Here is a 21,550-nt window from a genome sequence, read left to right on the forward strand (position 1 = left end):
TCGCGGAGGATTAAAACCCCCACCAGCTCAGTACTGATGCGAGTTCAGGAGTAGGGCTTAACCCACAGCCATCTGACTGAACTGACTGAGCTAAGGCTGACGTATTCAACTTTGATCTGTGCATTGGCCCTGGAATAATTATTTATTATGGATGAAAATGTATTAAACAGTTTCCGTTCATTTTACATCTTATCTCTTGCACCTCCAAAGATTTTGTGTGAAACAGGCAGGTAAATGAGACAACCATTTAGAGGATGCTAGACCTTCCAAGCTGCAATGAGATGGAAATGTCTTGTTCCATATTCTGGGATATTAGGTCGACCTTGCATGGCTGTGTGAAATTTCAGGATGCGTCTTGTACGCTAAGAAGCCAACAGTGAGATTCATTCACTTGAGCCTGTGGTCAGGGGAGGGAACAACTCAATCCATACAGAACAGATCCAGAACCGATTCTCCTTCCCCATTCCCACAGGATAACACTCATAATCAATGCACTCATGGAGAGAATCCCACTGGACTTAATCTCTTTTATCTCCTTCTGATCAGAAAAAGCATTTGAAAACTCAAATGAATTATTCAATCATGTGGAGCTTTTTTTTTGGAAAAAAAGTTAAATAATTGAGCTCCCGCTAGAACCCTGTTATCTGATTTATGTGCCTCCCTGTTTGAAAAGGACTTACAATGTTGGGGCACGGGCTACATTGGCCATGGAGAACTGGCTGAATGATCTGTGTACCAAGTTGTCACAGCCCTCCTTTTCAGAAGAACATGGTGTCATATCCACTTTCTTAATCAGTGAGATGATAAATGAAGTGTTGAAAGCTGCACATGATTAAATGTTTTCTGGTGTCTTAAGAATCTATGGCAGCTCGACAGTCGCTGATAATTTTTGTTAATACCCACTCCCAGTGCTGATTGGGGAAGACTGCCATTCAGTCAGTTATTGGGTTACTTACAACAGGTGGGAGTTCGAGGGTTAGTTCTGTTGCTGTGGCTGTGTGTGAGCTCTGAGAAACAAAACTGAGCCCATTGCTGCCTTGGCTGATGCCCACTTGCTAATTAGGGACTGATTGTGTATAATGTAGATATATACTCAGCCCTGAATGAGGGGCAGTTCAGAGTCAAACATATCGTCAGGTCTGGAATCATACAGGCCAAACGGGGTAAGGATGGCAGATTTCCTTCCCTTCAGGTGGATTTTTACAACAATCTGTTATTTTTCATGGTTCTCTATTCTAAATTAACTTCATTACTTGAATTCCAATTCCTCAGGGTGGTAGTCAAGTACCATATAGGAACTTGAAGGGCAACTTTTTTACACAAAGGGTGGCATGTATGTGGAATGAGCTACCAGAGGAAGTGGTTGAGGCAGGTACAATAACAACTTTTAAAAGACAGTTGGACAGGTACGTGGATAGGAAGGGTTTAGAAGGTTATGGGCTAAATGCTGGAAAATGGGACCAGCGTGGATGGGGCATCTTGGTGGGCATGGACCAGTTGGGCCGAAGAGCCTGTTTCCGTGATGTATAACTCTGTCTCTAAGTAACTTAACTCCAGTGCTGCTGAACCCTTCAATAAGTACGGAATGGAGATGTTGGCAAGATAATTTAAGGATATTTCCTGCTTTTCTTCCTGGATTTGGTCGCAGTTACTGTGAAATCGATTCATTCTCCAGGCCTTTGTTTCAAATCAGTGCTCACCCCCCCTCCCCCCTCCATCCCTCCTCCACATCGTGCCCTGGAGTAGGATCCCATGGAGTATCAGCTGCTATGTGGCCTGGTGGTGAGCCGCTACTCCTGGGCCATTCTGACCATTGATCCAGGGAGTGCAAACCCCACCAGGGCAGCTGGGATTCAATTAATCTAGAATTTTAAAAGAGGCTGGTCTCAGTCATGGCGATTGTGGAACCAATGCCCTCTGGGAAGGAAATCTGCCATCCTTACCCTGCTCTGACCTCTTTGTGACTCCAGACCCACTCACATAATTGACTCTTAACTGCCTCCTCAGTTCAGGGGTAGTTAGGGATGAACAATAAATGCTGGCATTGCCACTGTTGTCCATGTCTTGTGAACTAATAAATTTAAAAAAATTCTGGATTCGCTGCTCATTCTGTGTAGTTGGGTTTAACTTCTCTGAAGCAAGCAATTTGACTACATGGGGCATCGCAACGTATCATGAACCCCTGTTTGCTTACTATTAATGTGCTTGTGATTTCCCTAGCTCTACCTGCTCTGAATTAGTTGATGCTGATTAGCAACAGGAACATTGGTAGGACTGTCTTTCCCTCTCCCCATTCCCCTGATTGTATTAGCTGCTTCCAGGTTAAGATGGGTAAACTCGGCCCAGATCTCTCCCCTGCCACCTTTAGGGTGAAGTGTTTTGGTGGCAACTGAAAAGGTATAAACTGACATTTATTTCTCCAGGCTATTTGTTTGTGGCATAATTACAGAGGAAGTTGTTGATGGAAGCGCATCGGGGTGTGTGAGAGATTTACAGCTTCTAATTTAACCCAGTCACACAGAACAGCTGGTTTCTGACAGTTAAAGAGATTTCACTGTAAATATGAAATAAATACTGATTAGTCTGAAGACAGAGATGTAAAAATTAATGACTCTTTTGAACTGCTATTTGCTCAAATGGAACAAACAAAACTTAGATGAATTTGGACATAAATATATTACACTAAGTCCATTACAGTCCTGATAAGTTCTCAAGGTTTGACAGAGTAGATGTTGAGATGTTTCCAATAGTAGAATCTCAAATAAGGGGACATGGTTGCAAGATTCGGGGACAGTCATTTAAAATGGAAGAGGATGGTGAATCTCTGGGATTCTCTGCACCAGAGGATGGTGGATACTGGATCTCTAGGGGTATTTAAAGAGGAAATAGATATATATTTGAAAAATTAGGGTTGAGAGCTGAGGAGATCTGGCACAGAAGAGGAGATGAGGCCTGGGGCAGATCAGCCATGATCACGTTGAATGGTGCAGTAGGCATGAGGGAGTGAGTGGCCTGACCCTGCTCCTTTATTTTCTTGTGTTCTTATGTTAAGAGACTATGGGGTTAAACACTGACTGGGGTGGAAGAGCTGGGAGTGAGTGAGCTGGCATCTGAAGCACTGCAAGTTGGCAAGTTTTAAAGCTTGCATTGTTTTAAAAATTTTTGCCTCACTTATCACAAATGGTCCAGAAAAGAATGGAGAGATTTTGCAGGCTTTGATGGTGGTCTTTGGGGCGGCTGACAGTCTTCCCTAAAGGGCATTGGCCTCTTTTTACAGCCCCATGGGTTGGCAGCTTGTTCATCACAGTGAACACTGTACAAGTCGAGGTGAGGAGTAGGGAGTTGTCGCAGAATGAGTTCCTATCAAGTGTGACTGTTTGACATTAAATATCCAATCCCTGCAGTAATTGGGTGTTTACACTGAAGGCGAACATCACTGACAAAATTCACCATCGAAAGCAGTGCCGTTTACTCACCCTGGCTACTCGAATTGCACTCCCCAGACCCATGACCTCGACCTCTAAGGGGACTGCCTTGGAAGTAGAGACACAACGTAACCAAACTGCTTTCCAAGAGCTGCAGGAAAGTTTGAGCCAATTTAATTTTGAGTCCATTTTACCACACTGTACAAGACATCTGATAACCTACAGAGAATTGAAAATAATGGGACCAGTATCTATGTGGGAGAGGATGGATACCAACGCTGGTTCAAAATATTTCAAACTTTAATGTTTTCACAAAAAAAAATTAAAGAAATAATTTTTATTTGAAAAAGCTTTGATCTAAAACTTGAGTCAGGATGCAGCAGAGAACGGCATCCATTTTGGTCACTGTGCGTTGGGAAGGAGGTGAAGGCCTGCGAGAGGGTGCAGAAGAGGTTTACTAGAATGGTTCCAGGGACGAGCAGTTTTAATGAGGAATGAGTCTGGAGAAGCCGTGTGCTCCCTCCTTAGAGCAAGGTTCTCTCAGTCCCAATTGGCCTGCCCAATCAAGCATCTTTTTTTTTCCACCTCTTTCATTGCTAATAACCTGATCAAAGGTCTGTTTTTATCAACGTTCTGATTTTTATGAGATTTGCTCAGAATTAGGTCCTTGAGAGTAACCTGGAGTTATTACCGGAGAATTGGTGATCCTGGTGGCAAAGCTCTGTCTGCATTTGTTTGTGCATCTCAAGCTTTAGCATTGATTTTCTGTTTTGCAGGTTACTTTAAAACTTTCTGCAGGATTTTGACTGCACTGTTTAACTGCCTGAGCCCACTTCAGTAGCAGCGAGTGTAATTGCTTGTGTAAATGCAGCATTATTCTATTCAGCACTGTGGCCCTACCTTTAAATAATATGCCCGATTACAGAGGGATCACTGATCAGCCTCTGCTCACAATATATTGAGTTATCAGCGTCGTTCACTGCTTGTGCATTTATCAGTCCTCTTCTCTTTGTTTCAGTGAGGGCGTGTTTAAATGTCCAGAGGACCAGCTTCCACTTGACTACGCAAAGGTAAGACACCATCCAGGCAGTAACTTTCACTTTCCTTGCACTAATTGGGTTGGCCGAATTGCTGCCTGTTGTTTTGCTGTGGTTATCTGTCTGTCCTGAGCAGCTCCACGGTTTGTAAGCTCCCCCCATATCTCTGTTACCCCAGGGGTCCTTGTGCCGTCTTTGTCATTTTGTTCTCTACACCGCTCAGTTGCCGCTCTGACAATTGTAGTAATGAGTGTGCCTTCAGGCTTGTCATCTTCTGAACCCTTGCTGTGGAGCTAACAAAGGTCTTTTTTTTATGGTTGTCTTCCTGGTTGTCTGTTCTGTTTTGTTGGACGAATAGAGCTATAATGCTGTTTTGCTTCTCTCCTCCTCCTCCAAAGCACCTCAGCCACTTGTAACTTCAACTCCTCAAGAACGAGTTAGACCATTCAACATAGCACCAGAAACCCTGCCCTTGTCCCATGTGAGAACGAGAAGCAGGAGGAAGCCATTTAGCTGCTTGAACTTCTGTACTATACATGAAGGTCATAGCCAATCCTCTACCTCGAGTCCAGCATCCTGTCTGGCCACACATCCTTTGGTGTCCAAAATTAAAGCAACCTTACAAATTAAAGTGATTGAGCTTCTTAACTCAAAACTGTGCCAAATGTAGCCAAGAGCAAGCACTTGCACAGTTTGTTAGAATAATTAGCTGTCAGCAATTTTCTGAATTTTTTGACTGCCTGCAATAATAAAATAACTGAGCTAGATTTGACTAGAAATTGTGAGATGAAGATTTTTTTTAAACTAATCGTTCTTTTCCCTTAATTTACTGTGACATTCCTTGTAATTCCAAGTTGCCTTGTCAGATTCCATTAAACAGCATACAGCAGTTGCATTTCTGCAGCATGTTGTGCACTACTTCATAAATCCAATTTGCCCAACAAATCTATACAATGGCAGTTGTGGAGAAGCTTTCCAACAGTCACCCTCTTAACAATGTCCCACTGTTTGTTTTATATTCAATTTGCTACAAATTCAGTAAATTGCATCTGACTCTTGGCTAAAGAGCCAAGCTTAGTTTTTCTCTTTTCTCTCTCGAAAGATTCATTTGGCTGCAGAAATGACCATTTGTCTGTGGTTTTGCGAGGATTGAAGAGGGTGTTTATTCTAAGCTCACTAAGTTGCCTGCATTCACCCAGTGTTTTCTGCCAAAATGATCCACAATTGAAATCGCTTTTCTTTCATTCAATTGGTAGATTGAGGAATTGGCACAAAGAATGTCACTATTTGTCAATAGGCGCTTGAATACACTTTATTGCTTCCTCTCTCCCCTCTGAGCTGACAGTGAAATCCTGGTGCAAGCTGAGACAGTGGGAAATGCACCTCTCTCTCTCTCTCTCTCTCTCTCATTCTCTTTGTCCTTTTAATGCAGATGTTCTCTCTTTTTGCTCTACTGCACTTCATCAATATCTTGATATTAGATGTAGTTTCATTTCCACAGACATTAGAAGTTATTTTTAGACTGTAATCCTCTCTGGTTTGAATTTTTTTTATTAAGAAAAACCGTGGCCCTTTATTGTCCAGACTATAAGTCTTACTGTCCCCTGCTGTGTCAATTCTAATTTTCATTAGCTTTGAAGTGTCGAGGAGATGGACATTTTTTATATTTCCTTCCTGCCCTCTGGAGCAGTGGGTTCCTGAATCCCTGGCAGTGCAGGCAACCAGGGTCTGATGTTCTCACTGGGTGGATCCTTACAGACAGATGAGATCTATCAGTTCCATTCCTGGTACAAATAAAACATAGAACATATAACAGTACAGAACAGAAACAAGCCTTTCAGCCCATGAATTCTGCACCAAACACAATGCCAAATTAAACTAAATCTCTTCTGTTTGTACATGACCCATATCCGTGCATATTCATGTGTCTATCTAAAAGCTTCTTAAATGCCACTATTGTATCTGCTTCCACCACCACCCCTGGCAGCCTGTTCCAGGCACCTACCCTTTAAACTTTCCCCCTCACGTCTTAAGTGTATGTCCTCTGGTATTTGACATTTCTACCCTGGGGAAAAAGAATCTGACTGTCTACCCTATTTAGGCCTCTCATAATTTTGTAGATTTCTATCAGGTCTCCCCCCAGCCTCTGATGCCCCAGAGAAAACAACCCAAGTTTGTCCAACCTCTCCTTATAGCTCATATCTTCTAATCCAGGCAGCATCCTCGTAAACCTCTTCAGCACCTTCTCCAAAGCCTCCACATCCTTCCTGTAATGGGGCAGCCAGAATTGCACACAATATAATGCTTACACCTTCCATGTGTCACTGTTTGCTGGGGATATAACGCGGAACTGTTGATCTCTCAACCGAGGCAAACTTGCCTGAATACAGACACCGAAACCAAATAATGGTGATGCTGAAAATGCGTAACTGAAAACAGAAAACATTGCAAGCGACATCCCTTAGAAAGGGAAGCAAGAGCGTTAATCTTTCGTTGGAATCATTTCTGGTGAGGAGGTCAGAGAAAGCCTTGTAGAGGGCCTTGGACACCTCCATTAGGAGGTCACAAAGCCCTTTGCAGCCAATGAAATACTTTTGAACTGTAATCACGATTAGATGCAGGCCAAACTTCGTACAGCAAGCTCCCATAAAAGAAATTGTGACTGTAACCACAGAGTCATGGAGTAATACCACATGGAAAAAGGCCCTGTGGCCCAACTCATCCATGCCAACCATGATGCCCACCTAGCTAGTCCTATTTGCCCGCATTTGGCTCATATCCCTCTTAAACCCCTCCTGGGAAAAAGACTGTGTGTGTTCACCCTGTTGATGCCTCTCATGATAATTTGTTCTGTTGGATTAAGGGACAAATTTTGACTGGGACATGACAGGAAATGCTTTACCCTTCTTTGTAAAAAGGGCCATGGGATCCTTCACACCTTTCTAGGTGCATAAAGAGCTTGGGTTTAACATTCCACCTGAAACCAGGAGAGCAGCTCTGTCTCAGCACTTCCCCTTCAGCAGTACGGTGCTCCATGACTCTGCAAATAAAACCGATAGGCAGTGGCAAAATGAAGGGTAGTTTTTGGGCAAAATTCCTATGGGCTGCTGTTGTCCGCAGGAATTGGTTTTGATTTGGTTTATTATTATTGTCGGTGAAAAACTTGTTGCGCATACCGTTCATACAGATCAATTCATTACACAGTGCATTGAGGTAGTACAAGGTAAAACAATAACAGAATGCAGAATAAAGTGTAACAGCTACATAGAAAGTGCAGTGCAGGTAGACAATAAGGTGCAAGGTCACATCGAGGTAGATTGTGAGGTCAAGGGTCCATCTTATTGTATTGGAATTAGTTTATTATTGTCACTTGTACCGAGGTACAGTGAAAAACTTGTCTTGCATACCGATCGTACAGGTCAATTCATTACACAGTGCAGTTACATTGAGTTAGTACAGAGTGCATTGAGGTAGTACAGATAAAAACAATAACAGTACAGAGTAAAGTGTCACAGCTACAGAGAAAGTGCAGTGCAATAAGTTGCAAGGTCACAACAAGGTAGATTGTGGGGTCAGAGTCCATCTCATCGTATAAGGGAACTGTTCAATAGTCTTATCACAGTGGGGTAGAAGCTGTCCTTAAGCCTGGTGGTACGTGCTCCTGTATCTTCTACCTGATGGAAGAGGAGAGAATTCTGCCTAATGGGAGAGGGGAGAAGAGAGAATGTCCGGGGGTGTGTGGGGTCTTTGATTATGCTGGATGCTTTACCGAGGCAACAAGAAGTGTAGACAGAGTCCATGAAGGGGACGCTGGTTTCCGTGATGTGCTGAGCTGTGTCCACAACTCTCGGCAGTTTCTTGCGAGTTGTAGTATTCAGAAGAGGTGGGGGTGGGAAGGAAAAGAAAAATAGTCAGGACCATTGTTTTCCATGTTTAAGTCACTGAACCGTCAGGAATGTGTGCCGATGCATGAAGGCCACTCGTGTCATTTTCATGCTCTTGCCAGTGTCCGTTCTGTGGCGACACAGGATGAATGAGATGGGTTTTGTTTCTGCTTTGTTTTTACATCAAACACAACCTTTCCCCACACTTCCCCTCCTGGCCCTGAGTGCATGTCTTGGTTCCTCTTCAGCCACTGGGGACAATCGTGTTTCTGTTGATTTCTGATACATTTCAACAGGAAAAACCACAATCGCTTTCGGTAAATGCTCTTGGGTCACCGAGTTGAGAAAACTGCTGCGGCAGCAAGTTGCCACCGAGCCACAGATTGCAAGGAAAATGAGCTGAAGGCAAAGAATCTCTGAGCATGAATGATGGGACTGACCTTCCATTTCAGATCTCTGGTGAACATGCTGAGTTTTGGTATTCATTTCCAGCACTCTGTACACAAAGACTGATTTGTGCAGAAAGGAAACGTCTGCTTATTCTTCTGATAGGAACGGTTAGAAATTAAACAAAAGCGATTGAATGAATTCTCCTCTTATTCCTGTGGCAGCAGATATGAGCAGGGCCTGTGTTAGTCTGCAAATTATTCGGAGACCATGTTGTAACAAAGTTGTTCTGCAAGGTTTGGAGCAGTGCAAAGGAAGCCAATTTTACCCATTTCTCCACTCCAGGCTTTTCCAAACTTGCCGGTCAGTCAGCCGAGTGTGGAAGGTCATTTAGTGGCAGCTGCTGTCCATGTCAAAGATTGCCTTGGGCTGTTGATCCCAGTTTTTCCACCCCCCCCAGAACTCCCTTCTATCCAATGCACTGCAGACAGGGAGGAATAGACAGATGGACAGACAAGCATGGAGGCAGACAGACGCACACACCTGGGCACCCACACACAAATATCCCAACTGGTACAAGACCAGAATGTCCGTGGCTTGATCCATTTACCACACAGGGGACATGAGGCACACCAGGAGCCCGTGAACAGCTACGAGAAATCTGACCCGTTAGCCTTGTTTTTGGTGACGTTGGTGGAGGAGTCAATGGGAACTTCTCATTGATGGCACCTTGGGAGGGTGGAGGGGATGCTGGGTCAACGTCCTGACTGAAGGATGTCACCTCAAGCAGGAAGCGCCTTCTCAGCACTGCACGGAAGTGCCCAGGTTCTCCTTTCTTCTCAGGCTGCTGCTCAGTGAAGAGGGTAAACCGTAACCGTAGTTACTGTTACTTCTGACTGCCTGGCCATGCAATTAGAGAAACCTCCCCAGAATGTATCGCTCAGCGTGTCGGGCCTGATGAACTGCAACTGTGGTTTGTTAAACAACTGTCCTGTTGTGTACAGCAGGATCCCACAAGTAGGATAACAACTTGGCGCCAGGTGATGGGAGGATGTGGTCATTGATCATCTGGATTCCAGTGCTGGAATCCTGTGTAAAGCAAACAAAAAGGGACTTAAACCAACATCCTCTTGTGCTGAGAGACAACTGAAGGGAAGAAAGATACAAGACCTCTCCTCCATTAGATGACACAAGTGAGACTGGCAGCTCCTCAAGACAAGGCTGCTGGGCATTTGTATTTCTCTTTAAACATAGTAGGAGACCATTTGGCCCATTGAGTCTATGCCAGCTCTTTCCAGATTTCCCATTATCCTGATCTGCAATCTGGTAAAATTTGCCAGCCTCTGGCCTTTCTGAATTTAAAAATCGATCAAACTCAAGTGAATGATTTTACCTGGGCTTTTGCCCTGAATGGGCAGGCACGGTGGTGTAGCAGTTAGCGTGATGCTTTACAGCGCCAGCGACCTTGGGTTCAATTCCGGCCGCTGTCTGTAAGGAGTTTGTACGTTCTCCCCGTGTCTGCATGGGTTTCCTCCGGGTGCTCCGGTTTTCTCCCACGTTCCAAAGACGTACAGGTTAGGAAGTTGTGGGCATGCTATGTTGGCGCCGGAAGCGTGGCGATACTGTGGGCTGCCCCAGAACACTCGATGCAAAAAATGTATTTCACTGTGTGTTTTGATGTACATGTGACTAATAAAGGTATCATCTCATCATCAAATTTCCGCGCTCATCCGAGTGGGTTCTGTGCTTGTTGCTCCTGAGTGAAGACTCCCAACATTCAGTGATTTTTTTCTTTAACCACCTCACCTGCAAACCCATTCAGCCGTTAACATCCCCATGAACATCGTACAGCTGGAAATTGGATTGCACCTAAATTTGATGCACTAAAACACAGAACAGTCCTGCATTCTACCAATCCAATGCTGATCAGACCCACATTCATTCAATGCAACTGGATGCATCAAAAGGTGCATTGTGAGTAGTGGATGTTTAGGCAAGAAACTAATCCTCCATCAGTGTCCAAAATCGAATAAGCATGCAATGCAGGAACCTACCACAAACAGTATAAATAAAGCCATCATGTCTCTTTAGAATGGAGTATAAATAAAACTTTTCCCATTGCCAGCGGCCCTTTTCAGATTCCAAGTGTTCATTCTGACAGAGCTCCACAGTGAGTGAGAGCAGCTCTCTCCTTAACTCTTAAATAACAGACGGCTTTATTTAAAGAAGTGGTCAAGGTTCTGAGTCGGTTTTGTTTTTGCAGCTTTCCCTGGTCAGGCCCTTGCTTTCCAAGTGAGTGAGCAAGTGACCCAAGTTCTGGTGCTGCTGTTAGGAGGCACTTTCATGCTGAAAGTGAATTGTACAAAGGAGGAAGCAGCGGATCATCTTCCCTCCCTTTCACATCAAGCAGATTAGTACAATTCTGCCTCTGTTTCATGGTAACTGCCTGGAGAGTCGGCTTCTGTAACTCTTTGTGGTAATGACCTCCTGCGGTTGAACTGATGCCAATGATGGCTAGGGAAGCAAACTAAACCATAAGAGAGCTTTATTTATTGTCAGATGTTGGCTTAATGGTATTTTTCCATCTAAATTAAATACAGTGTTCCTTCCTTAATTCCCTTTCACTGTTCCTTCTATTTCCCCCTTGGCCTATGTAATCATTCAGAGTTAGAAAGAGTCACATTGTGTTCCTTGAAGGATTGGACTAAAGGCTATTTAGAACAAGTACAGGTGTGAGGGGCCTGGAGTTAATCTTCCTGAACCTTCATCCTCCTGCTGCATGTCACTTGGTATTTCAGTGCAAGCAAACCAACGGTGGTTCTCCGGATGGGCCGAGACACTGTTCGATATGAATCGGAACGCCAGATTCTGGCACAGCACTCCCCATGTGTGTTCGTGGGTTCATTATGGTAACTTTTGTAAGACCAAATACTGCAGATACTGGAAGTCTGAAATAAACTCAGAAAATGCTGGAAATATTCTGTAGGCCGGGAATGTGACAGCATTTGGGGAGAGAGAAATGGAATTATTCTCTCTTGGGTCAATGACCTTTCGTTAGGGCTGTAGAAGAGAGAACTAATTAGTAATTGGTTTATTATTGTCACATGTACTGAGATACCATGGAAAACTTAGTTTTGCAGGCCATCTATACTGATCAATTCAATGCATAAGTACATCGAGTCAGTACAAAGGGAAAGGCAATAACAGAATGCAGAATATAGTGTTACAGTTACAGAGAAAATGCAGTGCAGGTAGACAATAAGGTACTACTGGAGGGGTTACGTTGAACAGGGGATACAGACCCGTTGAACTAAATGACCCATTACGAGGCTGTACATCTTAGGTTCTTAGTATTACCTCAACAGTTTGGGTCTGGCTGGGAGGGGCAGCCGAGGTGAAGTGCTTCCTGTTCTCTTCTCCTCCCACTGAATACCATTCGATCTCCCTTAGCCCCATCATTCAGTGGCCCCAAGCCCCGTACTGTGTGGCAGTGCTCTTGCTCTCTGTGACGATCAGTAGAAGACTGTACTCAAATGTAACGCTGCTTATTAATGAGCAGCAGGCACCATGTGGCTGAGGCTCATGGAGTGGATGCATCTTCTTGTTGGGAAGGCTCCCCCACCCCCAGTGGGCCTGCAGCCAAACACCAAGCTGCTCCCTCCACCAATGACGCCTTTTCAAACCGTGAGGGTTTCAATTTCTGTTTGGCTCCTTCACCTCCAATCTGTTTATCCCAAAACATGTTCAGAGAAGAATTAATTACTTGTCAAGAGTTCACAATGCAAGATGAAGATGTCAGGCTTGCCGTGTGTCTGGATTCAGAAAGGGAGCTCATTCCCACCTCTTTCCCCATCCTCCTTTCCCCCCCCCCCCCCTCCCCTTAGCTTATCTTTGTTAGAAATTCTCTGTGTAGCCCTTTGAAATAAACTCAGCTTTAATGATGCCAGGAAGCATCCCAGCTCCCTGCTGGGTGAAATGCCTGGTTAGATGACTGCATTATATCTTGCCAACTTGCTAATGTTGGAACAACTTGCTAATGATTCAGTGCAGGCACTTAGGCTGCACTACAGGGTAGTAAATTGAAGGTGCCAACCAGTACTCAGGAGCTTGACTCTGTTGAATAAAGTGATGGCGAGACAGAGTGTAATTGGAGAAAACTCCCATTCCGACACTGCTTGAAGCTGGAGCTGGAGGGAGCGGATCTCCTTGGGTTTGGAGTGCTGGGATTTCATTCAGATCACCAGTCAGTTGGCCTTGAACTCTTGAGCTATCAAATACTGAGGTGAAATCCGACTGACTTTATTTCATCCATAACCATGGGAACCCAGCAATAATATGGGACTGGGGAATGCATGAGCCTCAGAAAGACAATTATGTTCTATCTGGATACTTCTACCCCAGCCCACTGCAGTTATTAAGTAATTTGGATCGAAGTGTTCAAGTTGCTTTGTGTACAAGTTGGGTATTCCTGACCAAGTGGAGAGAGCTCCTCCTTAATCAGAATTCGCTGACCAAAGTAAGGATACCAAACCTAGCTCAAAGATACTGAGCCAAGACCGGGAAATCATTCTAATGTAGCGTAACTGTAACACTGTATTCTGCATTCTGTAATTGCTTTTCCCTTGTACTATCTCATTGTACTTGTGTTTTGAAATCATCTTTTTGGATGGCATGCAAAACTAAGTTTATCACTGTATCTCGGTTTATGTGACAATAATAAACCAATTCCAATAACATTAACCGATTCATTCCTTTTAGAACTTTCTCCATTTCTCTTTGAATCCTACTTAGAACTATTCATTCAGGCCAGCTCTTCCTGCCCATTTCTGCTGTCTGTGGGGATTATGCGCAGACACATTGCTTGTTGAACAGTACAATGCTTAGTTTCCATTTGGCTCCTAGCTTTTATACTGATTCAGTTGTACTTTTGATTTGCTGCGAGGATCAGACCTCTGTGATTAACCAAGAGGGGCAGAATTTCGATGATTGCAAAATATTTCAGAGATGTATCGCAAAGCCGCAACATGAGTTGGGTTTTGTGCTAAGAGTTGCAACAGTCCCAGCAGCTTTATCGCTGAGCTTGCTTCTGCCCAGGTAATGCATCATTTATCACGGCAGTGCTGCTGTTTTGAATTAAGAGAGGATGTTAAGACAGACCACTTAGTCTCTCAGATATCACCTGCACCACAGAATCGCATTTAAAATATTCCACGTCTCTGGTGTATCAGATAACTGTATGTTTTTGACTGATCTTGTCTGCTTGAATATGGCTACAGTCTGTCTTCCTTTTCTCATAAATGCAGTTATGTTCAGTTTTTTTTCTGTATTTGTGGCTAGCATTTATTGCCATCCCTAATCGCCCCTGAGCTGAGCAGTCTGCCAGCCATTTCGGAGGGTAGTGGTTGCGTAGTGGCTACAATTCTTTCCCTGATGGATATCAGTGAATCAGCTGAACATTCATTCGTGGTGCTGACTTTCTTTGAATTCAAGAACATTTTTCTTTAAATTCCAGAACTTATTGAGCTGCAGGGGTGGAATTTCGCCTCATCTCTGAAACAATAGTTCTCTCCGTGGGCCTCTGGTCCAGTAAGCTAGCCATTATGCCACCGAGTCCCATACTCTCACTGAAGAGTAAATCTGAAGTGACAGGCACAGTAGTGTAGCAGTTAGCGTAACGCTATTACAGCGCCCGCAACCCGGGTTCAATTGCCGCCGCTGTCTGTAAGGAGTTTGTACGTTCTCCTCGTGTCTGCATGGGTTTCCTCCGGGTGCTCTGGTTTCCTCCCACATTCCAAAGACGTATGGGTTAGGAGCTGTGGGCATTCTATGGTGGCGACACTTGCGGGCTGCCCCCCAGCACACTCTCAGTAACGCAAAAAGACACGTAAATAAATATCATATGTCTTATCTTCAGACTCTTTATTTCATTGACCATTTTGCTGAGTGACTGCCATTGTCACTCTTCTATTGTCATAGAAATGTCAAGTACTAGAGGGCATGGATTTAAGGTGAGAGGGGGAAAGTTTAAAGGGAATGTGTGGGGCAGGTTTTTTTTTGCACAGAGACTGATAGGTGCTTGGAATGGGGTGCCAAGGGTAGCAGTGGAAGCAGGTACAATAGTGGCGTTTAAGAGGCTGTTACACAGACACATGAATATGAGGGAATGGAGGAATATGGATCACATACAGGCAGAAGAGATTTAGTTTAATTCGGTATTTTGTTTAGAGCAGACATTGTGGGCTGAAGGCCCTGTTCCTGTGCTGTACTGTTCTGTGTTCTATGTTCTATTGTATTACAGTGCCTGACAAATCACAATCTCTATCACAATTCACAATTGACCTTAGGTAATACAAAAAGAGAATGCTGGACATACTCTGCTGTTGGATCACAATTAACCCTATAATGCATAAACAGGCTCACTGGTAAATTGTGGCAGGATTTAACTATTCAGGATCTGGAGTAAGTAAAGGAAAAAGAATCTTGAAGTGGGGCATGGGTGTCAATACAAAGTCTTCAAGTTTCCTCTTTCGCCCCATTAGTCAAGGTCTGCTCACTTACGAGCACTTCCAGGAATGCTGCCATCCATGCGCTCTGGAATGGTAGTGCATAGCTATTACTGACTGTCCTCTGGCTCCGAGCTCTGTTACAGTGAAGGACAGTCTCCTATGAGGCTGCTGGACAGGCCTGTCAATTCTCCAGGATTAAACTTCTAATCATGGTTCAAATTTCAGCCTCCTGCTGCAACAACTCTGGGGGGGGAGAAATCACTGAAGCATTAAAATTTTTCTTTGAAAATCACTCTTTATTAGTTATAAAATTATCAGGGAAGGGAAAAGGCATCCTGTTCATCATATATATGAGCTATGAAGAGTCTTTCTGCTTATCAGTTAGCAAGGGGAGGTGGTGACGATGGATGCATTGAGTGATCAGTGAGAGGCATTGGGGACAAGGAGGTCACGTGAATTTTTATTATCTCACCAGAGATGTGATGATTATAATGCTGTCCAGAGTTTTCAGGGTACTGTACTAAGTTATAGCATGAGGAGAAATAAGGTCAACAAGTTGAAAGAAAACCATTGACAGAGTTTGGATTAATGTACACAAATGCCACAGGGCATCTTATTCCATAGTTGTGATGTGTAATACCACACATACCATTGTGAAGTGGAGTTCCCAGATAGATTTCACCTGGAGTTCCCTGCATAATTATTGCAGCAACTCTTGTCACAGAGCCTCTTTCCAAAGGGTAGGAGTCCAGGAAAAACACGGCCTGAGATTAGAGTTGTATACGACATGCAAGATCGAAAGGCAAGCCCAATCTTAATTTAACAGATGGTTTGCACATTTACTACACATGGCAGGGGATTTAGAAATACTGGCACTGCTTTTGTGTTTTGTTCAGGCTGTGTGTGTGAAGAAGCAATTATCCATTGGGCAGGCAGACAGGCAGCAAGCAGTGAGGTGGCCTATTATCCACACTACATCTGAAGTACTGTTGCTGGTTTTCAGCTCTATATAGAATGCTGCTTCTTCTAACCTTTCATGCCAGTTTCCTTCATTTTAAAATAATAAGTATCTGCAAAAGTACAGATCAAACCCGCCACAACATTCCACTGTTCATGATCTTCTTTCCTCCCCATTTGGAGTATAATAACAACTTCTGCCAGTACGTATATTTTACACCTTTTAATATAATAAGTTGGCCCAGAGCTCTTCACTGGAGTGTTATTGGACAACATTTTTGAGAATATGCACAAAGTTTGTTTTAATAATATTTAATGCAAAGTAAAGTGTATGTTACAATTTTGGGTGGTACAGTGACACATCTAGTAGAGCCACTGCCTCACAGTGCTCGAGACCCAGGTTCAATCCTGACCTCCGGTGCTGTCTGTGTGGAGCTTGCATGTTCTCCCTGTGTCTGTTTGGGTTCCCAGTGAGTGCTGTGGTATCCTCCCATGTCACAAAGATGTGTGGGTTGTTCGGTTAATTGGCCACTGTAAATTGCCCCTGGCGTGTAGGTGAGTGGTAGAATCTGGGGCGGAGCTGTTGAGAATGTGGGGAGAATAAAATGGGATTAATGTAAATGAGTGGTTGATGGTTGGCACAGTCTCTGTGGGCTGAAGGGCCTGCTTCCCTGCTATATCTCTCTATGACTAACCTGTGTTCTGGATAGTTCAAACAACAGGTTAGTCATCAGCTTACATTCCCAGTGCCCCACACAAGCTGGTTCAGCCTGTCACTGAAATGCTCATAAGGTTTCAGGTCACTGCCCGATCTGTGCCAGGTTTGCTGATCTTGGCTATGGAACTCCCAAAGCTGCTGACCTTGGCTAATAGTGGCATCAATGTCTTCAGGTGGAGAAGAGTCTACTCCCAGGTGACCACTGTGCTGTCAGTCACTGTTGATCAAAGCTGCCTGTTGGGCTCGAGGGTGAACACTGTGGTCTGTCCACCTGCGCAGAGTGATGTTTCAATAGGTTAACAGCAGTCGCTGGTTTCAATTGTTTGACCCTGAGGGATCGTCTACAGCAAGGAACCATTTATTAAGCAGAAGACTTAGGAGGAGGATTGAACGGCTACAGGGTGGTTGCTGGTGGAAATGACATCACCTCCTCATAGCCAACTTCCATATTTTTTTAAAAAGGTTATTTTGTGAATTATAAAGAGAAAACTTGTATTTATACACAAGCAGCCAATTTGTCAACAAGTGGTTTGCCTGCAGCCATACTAGCCTGAAAACGCCCAATCTGATCTGATCTTAGAGGCTAAGCAGACTTGGGCCTGGTTAGCACTTGGATGGGAATTTGCCTGGGAATGCTAGATGCTGAAGGCTTAGGGCGGCACAGTGGCATGGCTCGTAGATAGTTCAATCCTGACCTCCGGTTCTGCCTGTGCGGAGTTTGCACGTTCTCCCTGTGACCATGTGGATGCTCCAATTTCCTCCCACGTACCAAAGATGTGCAGGTTGGTAGGTTAATTGGCCACTGTAAATGGACCCCAGTCTGTAGGTGAGAGATAGAATCTGGTGGGGGGGTTGGGGGGGGAAGTTGATGAGAATGTGGGGGGTGTAAAAAGTGGGATCAATGCTGGGTAAATGTAAATGGGTGATTGAAGGTCGGTACAGACAGTGGGCTGAAGGGCCTGTCTCTGTGCTGTAAAATCCCCCAAGCAGCATATGAAAGAAGTGCTCTGTTAGTGTGTTGAGGTGATGGCTGAGTAATGAATTTTGATCAGGGCATGGAGTGCATTTTTTGACTTTTCTAATACCCCCTTGAAGCCTTCTAAACACACCAGATCAGGCAGACTGGATTGTTCACAAGGAAGATCGCACTTCTGACAGTAGAGTACAACTGATGGTACACCACTGGGTGTGCCGACTAGATAATGCACTACAGTTTCCAATATCATTTTAATTCCACACACTAAACCAAACCAGCATTGAAAGTACTTTGTTTGTCAGAAGACTGAAGTAAGGGAAACAAAACATTTGGATTTGGATGTATTATGTCCACCCATCTACCCAAGCTACCCTCTTGGCCTGTTGAGAGAGGGGATACTGCAATAAGTCTGGTCCCGTGATCCAGTTGTCTCTCCAGAAATAGACATGCTTTATCGAGGTCTTGCTCCATTATTTGCATTTTGTTTTCTCCCTGGATCTGATTTCCTTTGGCGGAATTCATTATAAATAATCGACCCTTTCACTGAGTCACGAGGAGATATTTTATTCTTTGAGGTTAAAGCTTCATGTTGTTACTTTCAGATCTACCCCGATCCAGAGTTGGAAGCCCAGATCCTATCCCTGGTCATTCGCTGTATCCACAGTGAGGAAGGCTGCAGATGGACAGGACAGATTAAACAGCTGCAGGTAACTCCTTCAACACTGTCGCACCCTACCCTGGAAGAGAGAACACCATTGAACTGCACCACAATTTAAAAAAGATGTTGAACTATAATTGGGAAACTCCCTGGGTGCTTCACATGTTATTGATGCTGGGCAATGAAAACTTATCCAGTTTGGAGAAAAGCATCAATTGCCGAAAAGTACGAGTCTGTGAATCTTATCTTCCTCTTTCTGAAGTTGTGGAAAATCTGAATCAAAAGCAAGTTAGCTGCAGAGGAAATCTGGACTCCGCCCCATAAATGATTGATAATTCTTTTTAACTTCAGATCATTGCCACAATCCTGCCTCTGTTTGTCAAAGAACCATAGAGTCGTACAACACAGAAATGGGACCTCTGTGCAGACTATCAAGCACCCACTTACACCAATCCCATTTTATTTTCCCCCACATTCCCATCAACACCCCTCAGGTTCTGCCACTCACCTACACACACTAAAGGCAATTAACAGCGGCCAATGAACCTACCAACCCACACGTCTGTGGGGTGTGGGTGGGAACCAGAGTATCTGGAGGAAGGCCTCGTGGTAACTGGAAGAACTCCACACAGACATCACCAGAGGTCGGGATTGAACCTGGTCACTGGAGCTGTGAAACCAGCTGCGTCACTGGTCTTTGAATTGTTATTGGGTTTGAAGCTGGGAATCTGTGCCAGTGGCAGTCCAGTAGGAACCAGAACAAGGCTGCCCGAAGCTGTTGGTAGCTTTGATTTCAGAATATTGTTCTTGTGTCCCGCTGATATCTTCTCAATAACAGTACCCATAACATTAATATTTTTCCTCCTCAGTCCCTGTGCTGGGTTACAGGGCAGTACTGCTGGACATCCTATACAACAGTGACCATGGAGACAACACACATGTGTGAGATTTGATGGGAAGCATTTTCAGTTGTAATGAGATCACAGCTAACCCTGAGTCCTGGGTAGGATTCCTCGGTAGGAATTTTGCCTGACTGTTTTTTTATATATATAACCTCCCTTACTCCCTATAAGGACATCGAAACTAGTTTCAATGTCCTGGCTACAATCAATCAAAATCCTCTCTCAGAGGATTGGCCCGGCCGCTGTCTGTGGGTGGGTCCTGATAGACTGTTGAGGGACTCGAGCTTTTGCTGAGTGTCTCCTGATCTTGTTTTGTGATTCCACAGCCCCACCTTGCTACATGCCCATTCAATGTGATACCTTGCCCAAACCGCTGTACAGTCAAGCTGAGCAGAAGGGACCTGGCGGAACACTTGCAGCAAGATTGCCCAAAGCGTCGAGTCAAATGTGAATACTGTGGCAATGACTTCACTGGAGAAGGTTATGAGGTGAGCCCACCACTGCAGCGTTGACTGACAGAAGTTGCTGGTTGGTAATGCATGTGGCTACATGTGTTAATAATAGCAGAAGATGGTCTGGTTAATACAAGTAAATGTCATCCACGTATGTATATTTAATTAGTAACTATTGACCGCCACCCACTAACCAAGGAAGTAAAGCACTTGTGTATTCTGTTTCTTGTATTAACTATTTTAAAATGTAGAACATTAGATAGATATCTTTATTAGTCACATGTACATCGAAACAGTGAAATACATCTTTGGCGTAGAGTGTTCTGGGGGCAGCCCGCAAGTGTCACCACGCTTCCGGCGCCAGCATAGCATGCCCACAACTTTCTAACCCGTACGTCTTTGGAGCGTGGGAGGGAACCTGAGCACCCGGAGGAAACCCCCATAGACACGGGGAGAACATACAAACTCCTTACAGACAGTGGCCGGAATTGAACCCCGGTCACTGGTGCCGTAAGAGCGTTATGCTAACCGCTACACTACTGTACCGACCTATATGAACCTGCTCCACGATCAATCTAACCCTTCCCTCCCACACATCCCATAACCTTACATTTTCCTTACATCTATGTGCCTATCTAAGAGTCTCTTAAATGTCCCTACTGTATCAGTTTCTACTACCACCCCTGGCAGTGCGTTCCAGGCTCCCACCACTCTGTGTGTTTAAAAAAAACACTACTCCCCTAAACTTTCCTCCACTCACCTTAAATGGATGTCCTCTGGTATTGACCATTGCCATGCTGGGGAAAAAGGTGCTGGCTGTCCACTCTTATCTATCCCCCTCAAGTTGCCTTTCATCCTCTGTCTCTCCAAAGATAAAAGGCCTAGCTTGCTCAACCTTTCCTCATGAGACATGTTCTCTAATCCAGGCAGCATCCTGGTAAATCTCCTCCGCACCATCTCTAAAGCTTCCACGTCCTTCCTATAATGAGGCGACCAGAAATGAACACAATACTCTAACTGTGGTCTGACCAGAGTTTTATGGAATCTTGTCCATCTTGTGTCAAATGGACAAGACTCGAGTGCACCTGTGTAGGTGAATGAATACTTAAATCATTTCTTCCATTGGTGATGTTCCAAATCAGATGTGAAAGGTGCCACATCTGGCTTCCCAACTTGCCACATGTGTCTGATAGCAAGTGCTTGGGAGATTGTTGCTCTAAACCAGCCACAGACAATAGCATTCGTGTGTATGTGGGGATGGTTATTTAGTACATTACAGCCGTTGGCTGAGAGAGAATCTAGATTAATGCTCCATTCAGATGAAAGGGGCCATGTGAGTTTAGTTAAATACCCTGTGCTGGAATGATTAATCCACAGTAAACCCTGTGGGGCTTTAGTCTCAGCCAGACAATAGAAGACCAAATGTTTCAATCACTGTCAAGGCATCCACAAAGAGTACCAGCTATTTTTCCAGTGTCCAGTGTTACTATTCAAAGGCTGTAGTTTTTCTTTTGAACAATTTTGCCTTTGTGGAACAATGTTCCTTCCCACAGTTTAGTTTGTTATCTGACAGGGCTGGATAGTCCTCGGTTGACTGAAAACTATCCTTAACTGCATTCCCCACTTGACTGCACTGTGAGTTTATGGA

The 21,550-nt window shown here is 44.3% G+C and overlaps 1 protein-coding gene across 1 annotated transcript in view; it reads left to right on the forward strand.

Annotated features, from left to right (window-relative positions):
- LOC127581445 (TNF receptor-associated factor 4-like) overlaps window positions 1-21,550 on the forward strand; it is a 99,390-nt gene that overhangs the window by 68,683 nt on the left and 9,157 nt on the right. Inside the window, exons 2-4 of the mRNA XM_052035870.1 lie at window positions 4,444-4,495; window positions 18,493-18,597; window positions 19,777-19,938. Of these exons, the coding sequence (XP_051891830.1) occupies window positions 4,444-4,495; window positions 18,493-18,597; window positions 19,777-19,938 (319 nt within the window). The remainder of the gene's footprint in view (window positions 1-4,443; window positions 4,496-18,492; window positions 18,598-19,776; window positions 19,939-21,550) is intronic.

This window comes from Pristis pectinata, chromosome 21, assembly GCF_009764475.1.
Source record: "Pristis pectinata isolate sPriPec2 chromosome 21, sPriPec2.1.pri, whole genome shotgun sequence".
NCBI lineage: Eukaryota > Metazoa > Chordata > Chondrichthyes > Rhinopristiformes > Pristidae > Pristis > Pristis pectinata.